This window comes from Culex quinquefasciatus, chromosome 3 (assembly GCF_015732765.1).
Source record: "Culex quinquefasciatus strain JHB chromosome 3, VPISU_Cqui_1.0_pri_paternal, whole genome shotgun sequence".
Classification (NCBI taxonomy): Eukaryota; Metazoa; Arthropoda; class Insecta; order Diptera; family Culicidae; genus Culex; species Culex quinquefasciatus.
Genome location: NC_051863.1, coordinates 55,959,558 through 55,969,076, shown reverse-complemented (window position 1 = coordinate 55,969,076; position 9,519 = coordinate 55,959,558). Strand labels below are relative to the sequence as shown.

General features: G+C 39.2%; 1 protein-coding gene across 1 annotated transcript; it reads right to left on the bottom strand.

Annotated features, from left to right (window-relative positions):
- Positions 1 to 378: 378 nt before the first annotated feature.
- LOC6049374 lies at positions 379 to 3,749 on the bottom strand. The gene is made up of 9 exons (XM_038265393.1): positions 3,603 to 3,749; positions 3,463 to 3,546; positions 3,068 to 3,410; positions 2,779 to 3,007; positions 2,536 to 2,719; positions 2,329 to 2,480; positions 2,157 to 2,263; positions 1,827 to 2,098; positions 379 to 1,771 (listed from the first exon to the last, which is right to left on the bottom strand). The coding sequence occupies exons 1-9, from the start codon at positions 3,658 to 3,660 to the stop codon at positions 522 to 524; spliced, it is 2,679 nt and encodes an 892-aa protein (XP_038121321.1). The 5' UTR covers positions 3,661 to 3,749; the 3' UTR covers positions 379 to 521.
- Between the last annotated feature and the right edge of the window lie 5,770 nt (positions 3,750 to 9,519).

Below are 9,519 nucleotides of genomic sequence, written 5' to 3'. Positions count from 1 at the left end.
GGGGTCTTACCGCCTCTCCGTCACTAGATATCGAAAAACGGACCTCGGATTCGTGATCAGGGACAAAATTTACCCCCTAAGACAATGTTTCACGCAAATCGAAGAAGGATCGGGGCCACTTTTCCCGATTTCATGGGAGTTGGTAGAGAATTACCCAATTGCTATTGTATGTCTTATTTTGGAAAAATAAAACGATTACCGTCATCAGGGGTGACATTGGGTCTGGGGGGTGAGATTGGGTCATACAAAAATACTGAAATGTGTAAAACCCAATCTCACCCAATGTCACCTCAGATGACGGGAAAGCAATTTCATGGGATTTTCTTTTAATAAAATAGTTTGTTTTTATTGAGTTATTAAACAAAAAAGAAAGTCTCGTAATTATTGCCATTATTAAATTAATTTTAGTACTTTTTAAAATTAAATCCAATGAATTGAGGAAAGGATTCAAAATCTCTTAAAAATGAATCAATTTTGGCTGGTTTTAGCGTGACATACTTTATGGATGAAGCCTAAGAGCATCACACATATTCCCTAATCCAGTCCACGTAGTTTGCAAGCCGCGTAAACACCCCTGGAATCCCCTCCTCACAGTGCTCTCCATAGCTGTGAAACCCGACGAGGTACGGCACCGCCATGCCCCGTTGATCCGCTTGAGGACCGTACCAAACGAGCTGGTCTCCAGCTTTAAGGCACGTACCCGTAGTCTCGATTGTCGGCTCATCCACGCACAGATGATCCGCGGTAAGTTTCCGCTTGTAGTCCCGCTGACAGTCCGCACTGTACATGGGGGCCACTTGGCGTGCGCGGCTTTGCGTTTCACCTTCTGCGATCAACACCACGTTCAGTGGAGTGTGGGTGAGATTCGTCCAGATGCATGCGGGGAAAACCCGGGCGGATGGAACGATTGCTCGATTGAGCTTGAGGAGGGCTACGTCGGCGAGGATTTCCGATGGACGGTAGTTGGGATGGACAACGGTGTTTGCAAGCGAAGTTGAAGTCTTGTCAGCGAATGTGGCTTGGGTTGGGGTTCCAGGACCAGACGTAGCGCAACCAGCTGAAGTAATGACCAACTGCGTGCTGATGAGCGTTGCGAGGCATCTTTTGGGGCTGTTGTTCCACGTTACGGTGACGATGTATGGGAATTCTAGTAATTCTTTCAGGTTGTTTACAGCTTTGTGGTGTTGACTAAAATCCGCTGAGCACGTGTCTAGAACATTTCGCGGTTTTGGACCTTCTTGCGCGATGTAACGTTTCGGACAGCAGATCACACTCGCTGAGTTACAAAAGTTAACTCGTCGTTTGGCTTTGAAGTCGTTCCAAACCTTGGGACACTTGAGATACTGAGTGCAGACTCCTTTAATTTCATCCTCAAAGTCATACGTGCACGGTTCGCCTTCGGCCCAGTCCGGATTGACGTACTGAACAGCGGCAGCTTCATCGCGAAAGTTTGGCAGCAGAGTGGTCTGCAACCAGTTGATGTGCGGAGCAAGACGAGTGGATATCGTGGACTCTCCGAATCCACAGTTGGATCCAAACTGGCTCAACGCTAGCGCATAGTGAAAGTATCGACCGTTCCGTACGATCGGAAGCTGCACCGGAGCCCCTGGCAGTATTCGACACGACTCGGGAACCAAAAAGTTGGGATTTCGCGTACAGAGAAGCTCCTCGGCAAGTCCACGGTTGAGTTTGCGTCGGCTTTCCGATGTTAGGGAGCAGTTACTGACGGAGTTGACATTGTGTCGTGCGGTCAAGTTGGCATCCATGGGCCCTGAAAGTGAAAGTTGGTCAGATCTCAAGCTGTAACTAGTCAAGGAACTTCTTACAAAATGAGTCAAACTGTTCGTCCCGTACGAAGAAGTTGATGTCCTGACGGCCACGGCCTAGAACGTCCACCTGGCTGGGCGGAATCTCCGGCGAGGTCCAGATGCAAGCCGGTCGAACAATCGTGGAGAACTTGACGCGTTTACCCAGCTTCAGGACGGCAATGTTGTTGTATGGCGAGCCCTCTACGTACTCTGGATGAATTACGGTCTCGGAAATGGGGTAGTTTTCCGTAGTCAGCAACCATCCGATGGAGACATGCGTGGCGGCCACTCTGGAATTGTTTGGATGGTGTGGATTAGCTAGTTGATGAACGGGACTTACTTAACTACCCGAAGTTTGAAGTACATTCTGCTAGAACTAATACTGTGTCATCCGAAATGAGAGTTCCGGTGCAGTTTTCTCGACGATAAGGATAGTTCTCCCAGTAAATTCCTACCTGTAATTACATATATCAAAGTGATTTGAAAAATTGATCGATTTCAGGGATACAAATTAAATTACCACATGGTTGAACTCGTTGCTGGCATAACTGACGAGTGCTCTGCTGACATCAAGCGTCTGTGCGTCATTTGTCTCTCCTACAACTACTTCAGTTTCCTGATTGCGCAGGTAAGACCTAAGGAACGCACATCCGACAGGGTTCATTCGCCATTCTAAAACAAAAATCTCAAAATGTAATTTCCTACAAAGTGTTTTCCTCGAACTAACCTCGAAAACTCGGCTCCTTCTCATCTATCGTGTTCTCAATCCAGCTGTAGAAATACGACACCCTGGAATACACGGCTGGATTTGCCGCTTCACACGAAGAATCGAACGAGGCGATCCCAACCAGGAAGGGCGTCATTTTCCCGTTGTGAAGCAGCTTCTTGTGCAGGGGGGCTCCCAAACCTGCCTGAAGTTACGAATACCATTTAATCTGGTAGCTTTGAAGAGTTCAAGACCATATCATACCGGACATTCGTTCAAAGTGGCACGACTTGCGCAGAGCGTCTGATGCCTAGCTTGTTCCCCGAGGCCGCTAGGTGGAGCACGGTTACACGCGGAAGATCCCGTTATTTGTCTCAGCGTTACTTTTGATGGAGTCAGATCTTCGAGGTTTGCCCACCCAACAGCTTCCATGGTGGGAAATGGGACATTTTCATCTTTCCACATACAAGCTGGAGCAGTTGTCGGTGAGAACCTTTCGGGGGACGCTGTTCAGTGTAAAATTTGAAATGTCGACTGAACTTGTTCAACTCACGTGACATTTTGCTCCAGTCTCAGCAGTGCGACATCGTGATAAGCTGGGAATTCCCGGTTGAACGAGGGGTGCACAATTATTTCGGCTATTCCAACCTGCTGGGCATCACCCAGTCGCACCACATTGGGCCCAACTTCACCGCCACCGGTACAGCGAGCCGAGCTCAGCACGTAGTTCTCCCAAATCAGCGTTCCTGCGCAAATCCAGCTGACGGTGCCATCGCGCTGGGTTTGGCCGATTGCGGCCAGGTGAGCAAACTCGGTGGAAGCCCTCTTTGGTTCGTTGAATATCGGGCCACCTGCGTAGTCCCGCAAGCCGTACTTGTAGTACCGCAGGTGACAATCTACGAAGGTTCGATAGTACAAGTGGGAACAAAGTTTCGGTTCGAATCTTATCGTCCAGCGATTCTCGCTCGTTGGGCATCATTGCCGTAGTCAGGTCATCGTTGAACACCTGAATTGGGGGTAGCTTGCTTTCACCTTAAGAAAAATCATTACTTTAGCAAAATAAATCACTGAAAACTTCAAGTTCTCACCAAGATCAACAGTACTAAAGATCAGCAAAGCTGACGCTACAAACACCAAACAGCTCATCGTGACGACTGAGGGTTTCTCCCAGCTCAATCGATGCACGGCAAGTTGTAATCTCTAAACTGAATGAATCTTGAACTAAATCGCACTCGCGATGTAAATACGATCCACATACCGGTTCAGAGGGGCGAGTTGTACTGTACTGCACTAGACGAGCGTCGTTGACCTTGGGGTTTGTGGAGGCAGTTAGTGCGATGAACCGGCAGTAAAACTTGTTTTAACGTCACATTCTTAAGTGACCTGGTTAGGGAAAAAACGCTAGTGAGAAAGTTCTATTTGTGTACAATTATTTGATTGATTCTTGTTCAAAGAAATCACAACATTCCGAAAATGCCTTCTCCGATCATGGGTTAGCCCTACAAAGAGTTTTGTCCAAATTCATATATTTAAAATTGAAATTTCATGAACTCGGAAAATGTTGTACAGAATTTCTCAAATGCATTAAATGCCCAAACCTGTGACCATTTGAACTAGCATGCAAGCATAATTTTTATTCACATCTTAAAAATACTAATTTGCCTCCAGATAATTATCAAAACTACCTCACACATTCACACGATCACACTCGCTGCAGCTGTCATTATCGTTAGAAAAAAACACAATGCAGTTATCATTTCGCCAACATCTCCGCCAATTCCCACCTGGTAGAATATGGTCGTTATTTCGGTCAAATAGACCAAAAAAATGGCTCACAACAACTTTTGGACTCCCGATTGGCCTCAGGCTGGGTTGAGAAAATAAAAATGCAAAAAAAAAAATCAAAAAGCATTCCGTAACAGAACTCGTAAAAGCAGAGAAAACTTTTGAATCCTGCAAGAGTAGCCTGGTACGGGTATGGGCAAATAGTTCTGCTCGGAAGAGGAAAAAAATTTTGCTGCTGCCAGGAGGATATCACAGGATGTGTGTTGTAACCCGCAGGGAATGGGACACGAAATTTGCACAGGGCTAATGGCCACTACACCGGCATAATGTGATTATGACCTCCGTCGGGGAATTACAAGCGTGTGAAACTGGATCCTCAAGCTCATTTTTCGAGTTCTCTTTAAGGATAGTTTTTTTTAAGTACAGTTAACAATTTTCTTCGGAAATCGGAAATAGCTTTAATTTATATTTTTCATTAAGGTTTCAACAATACATACAATATTTTGCAGCTTTCCGAATTTTCGAAAATATGTATCTTCTAGCAAGGTTGTGAGTAATAATGATCCTTCTAAATTTTAATTGACCCAAGTCACTTACAGAGAACTTTGTCGCAAAGGTTTGTCTGAAAGGTTGTCAGAAGATTCAACGGAATCTCGCTGGTACTTGGCAGGACTTGAACAATAGATTTGTAGATATTTGGTCAAAGTCTGGCTGGAAGTACTCATGAATGTATAGTAAAGTGGTCCAAATCCGAGTACTTCCGGTGCTACCCCCTGAAATCAAAAATTGGCTAAATTCCAGTTTTGAGATCATTCTGGCCACAGGAACCCCGCCATAAAAGATTGATTGGGACAAATCGTCAAATGAATGGAGAAAACAACTGTTTCAGTTTTATACCTGCAGAGGGCGCAGTTGTTTCCCGAACCTTTTCAACGGACCATTTCCATTCGAGCATTTTTTGCTTATTGTAGAACTGTCATTTCTACCACTCGAATCGGGCGCTCCATCCTCGGATGTAGAATCTTCATTAAATTTGAAATAATTTTCCTAAAGAGATCACATTTTTAGGTTTTTTCCCGTAAAATTATTTATTTCTGAAAATTACCATTTTCACGCAACCTGCTCCAGTCCAGCTATTTAGACTGTGAAAATTTTCTATCGCTGACAGATTTTTTTATTTCCGGCATTTAAAATAAATTTGTTCTAGCTGATATTACAGTGAAACCTCTTTTTACGCGCAGGCGTTACGTTTTTTCCATCGATTTCTCTTAAGCCGTAGTATATTTTTGCAAGTTTGCTTTTAAAAGTTTGTAAAAATGTTGTTTTCGCTGAACTATGTAATTTAAACAGATATTTTTCGAAATTGCCATTTTTGAGACTTTGGAAACATAAAAAATTAATCAGGAAATACCGTATTTTACGAAAATACTTAAATTTTCATGATAAGCATTATGGGCTTCACACAAAGCAAAATTTGGTATGCTTTTTCAATGTTGTTGTATTTTATGAATTAAATGCTTTAGTTTTCACAAAATACTGTATTTTATTGAAAATACTTAAATTTTCATATTTGGATATGGAGTATATGGATATCAAGCACAGTCTGATCATTTGAATAAAAGAATAAAACACTTCTGCATTGCATTGCAATGCATTTTTAATTAGAGGAATTCTCTACGAAATCGGCCGATTTCGACCATTTTTATTTTTTGTGTTTTTTGATTTGGCTCAAACTTTGTGGGGACCAATGAAGCTATTTTGTGACATTGGTTCACCCATAGAAGTCTCCATACAATTTTGGGAGCTGTCCATACAAAATTGGTACGTAAATATTCATACAGCTGTAACTTTTGAGTGAATTTACTGATCAATTTGGTGTCTTCGGCAAAGTTGTAGGTATTGTTGAGGACTATTGAGAAAAAATAGGTACAACGAAAAAAATTGCAGATTTTTTATTATAATTTTTTTTTTCACAAAAACTCAATTTCCCAAAATACGTATTTTTTTTATTCTACCGCCGAGTTACGATTTTTTGAAAAAAAGTGATTTTTGGATAAAATCGAAATGTTTTACGAAAACAAAATTGAACTCAATTTTTTGTGTAAAATTGAAATTGCAATCGAAAAGTACTCTACAGATTTTTGGATAAAGGGCTCCATTTTCAAGATAAAACCACCGAAAGTTGAATTTTAACGAAATATTTGCAGTATTTTGATTTTTGAAAATTGTGACCATGAGTGACCATTTCCGAAAATATTTTTTTTTAGTTCAAAAAATTTGCTATGAAGTTGTCTAAGAGACATTGAAGATTGAATCTCTGGTTGTTGAGATACAGCGGCTTAAAGAAATGAAAAATGAAAATTGAAGTTTTTTAAGTCTCACCAAAACAATCCCTAATTATCTTATGTCGATATCTCAGCAACTAATGGTCCGATTTTTAATGTTAAAACATGAAACATTCGTTCAATTTTTCGATCTTTTCGAAAACAATATTTTTAAATTTTTGAATTTAGACTAAGATTTCAAAAGGGCCAAACATTCAAAATTACGCCCTTTTGAAATGTTTAAAAAAAAATTGTATTCGAACAGATCTGAAACTTTCACGAATCTTTCATGTTTTAACATTGTAAATCGGACCATTAGTTGCTGAGATATCGACGTAAGAAAATGGTGGGTTGTTTGGGTGAAACTCAAAAAACTTCAATTTTCATGTTTCTTTTCTTTAAGCCGCTGTATCTCAACAACCAGAGGCTCAATCTTCAATGTCTCAATGTTAAATGTTAAAATTCAACTTTCGGTGGTTTAATCTTGAAAATGGAGCCCTTTATCCAAAAATCTGTAGAGTACTTTTCGATTGCAATTTCAATTTTACACAAAAAATTGAGCTCAATTTTGTTTTGGTAAACTTTTCGATTTTATCTAAAAATCACTATTTTTCAAAAATTCGTAACTCGGCGGTAGATTTTTTGACCATACTTCTCTATATCTCGAAAAATGCGAGTTTTTGTCCCCTTAAACACATCAAAAAATCTCGAAAATCAAAAAATATTTTTTTTGGAAAAATTGAGTTTCTGTGAAAAAAAATTAATTAAAAAATCGGCAATTTTCTTCCGTGTTCCGTGTTTTCAATAGTCTTCAACAATACCTACAACTTTCCCGAAGACACCAAATTGATTAGTAAATTCACTCAAAAGTTACAGCTGTTTGAATATTTACGTACCATTTTTGTATGGAAAAAAAACGAAACTATTGGCACTACGCCCCCGGGGCATGGCCTTCCTCTAACGTGGGATTTCTGCTCCAGCGCCTCTGACGAGACAGGAGAAACCGGGACCGACGTTTTACTTCACCATCCGATAGAAGCTCAGTGGATAAGGCGGGAATCGAACCCGCGTCTCATAGCATCATCGGGATCGGCAGCCGAAGCCGCTACCCCTGCGCCACGAGACCCATTTTTGTATGGACAGCTGCCAAAATTGTATTGAGACACAAAGTTTGAGCCTATTAAAAAAATACAAAAATCCATTTCCGATTTGGTAGAGAACTGCTCACTAGAAAACAAAAAAAATAGCGAAAAAAAACTTTTCGCGGAACTAAACATCGAAAATTTTCAAAAATCCAAAAAATTTTTGAATAAACCCAAACATGCTAAAAATTATTAATTCTAAAGGCATTTTGAATGGATTTAAGTTGATTGTACTTAAGTTTCCATTCAAATTTAGAAGTCTTTATTTTTTTGCCTTCTGATCACGGCGTGTTTTCTGGGCAACCTTAAGGAGAAAAAATAGTCATCACTACTTTCAAAAGTGTCTTATAGGAAATTTTCTCAGCTTTCCAATGCTTTTAAGAGCGAAATGTTTCATCGGGAAATTTCTGAGATATCTCTATTTAAAGTTGTTCTTTTAAAATCCTTGATCATTTATTGGAAACTTTTAAATAACAGTCCAGGAAACTTGTCAAATGATGTGTTTCATGTGTATTTTACTGACTAAAATGTGCAAAATAAGACAAGAAACAACTTTATAGAAGATTGCAAACCGCTAAACATTTTGAAAATTAAGTTTTAACCGAATTTTTGAATATGTGGGATTTATTCAAATAATATAATAATAAAACCGTATTGAAATATTATTTTTACAAGAACAAATAGATTATTACATAATTGTTGTGTACAAATAACACTGGTCTGCTCTGATTCAGCTTGGAATTAGCTGATACACTCGAAATTTCTACAGGTTTGAGATTGATAGGGTATTACAAGATTTTTATGAATAAATATCATATTTCCTTCATCAAACACTAACTAGCTGCATGGATACAAAACATGTTTTATACTCGAAATTATACTGCAAATTACTGTTGCTAGCTTTAGGAGAAATACTTTTCATTAGTATGAAATGATTGTTTCAGTTTTTTTGTATTAAATATTTTTTTCCTAAGATCAAGGAATAAGAAATATTTTAGAAGTTTATAAGACTCTCATCTTCAATCTCATCTTGAAAAAATATATATTTATTGATTTTTGTTCAAATAGTTTGGAAATAAATGTTTGCGACGGTGTTTTCAGAATTCTGAATCGGAAGACTCGAGTTTTATTGCTACTTTTAAGTGCATTTTGTACAGAAAACTTTTTATAAAATTTTATCTTTATTTTATACTCATGAAAATATGACTTTTGAAGCTTGGTACAGTAATATGTAGTACATTTTCGATTTCAAATCATATTTGTATTTATGTTCCTGGTTAATGTTTGCTTAAGAAAATATCAAATTTATTCATTAAAATTCAATAATAACAAACCTGCCAAAGTTTCGGTTAAACAAGCTAAATCAGAGTAGTCACGTGATATTTGTACACAAAAAATATGTACCGTAAACTGGGGTGACTTTGATAGCCCGGGGTGACTTTGATAGGTTTTTCAAATGCCCGTCAAATTAATATCTAAACATTTTTGAGAATTTTGAGTATGCAAACATTAAGGGATAGCTTATAATCGAACATATATGCAAAAATATGACTGTTACATTGGATGTATAAAAATTAGTGGCCAAATCAAATTTCTATCAATGTCACCCCGGGCTATCAAAGTCACCCCAGTTTACGGTAATTACACTACTCGACAAAACAAAACTTGTGTCAAGGGATTAACGATATCTCATCCGTTCCTGAGAGAAAAGGCATCCCCGAATCCGATGCAATCGACAGAATTTGATTTTATGT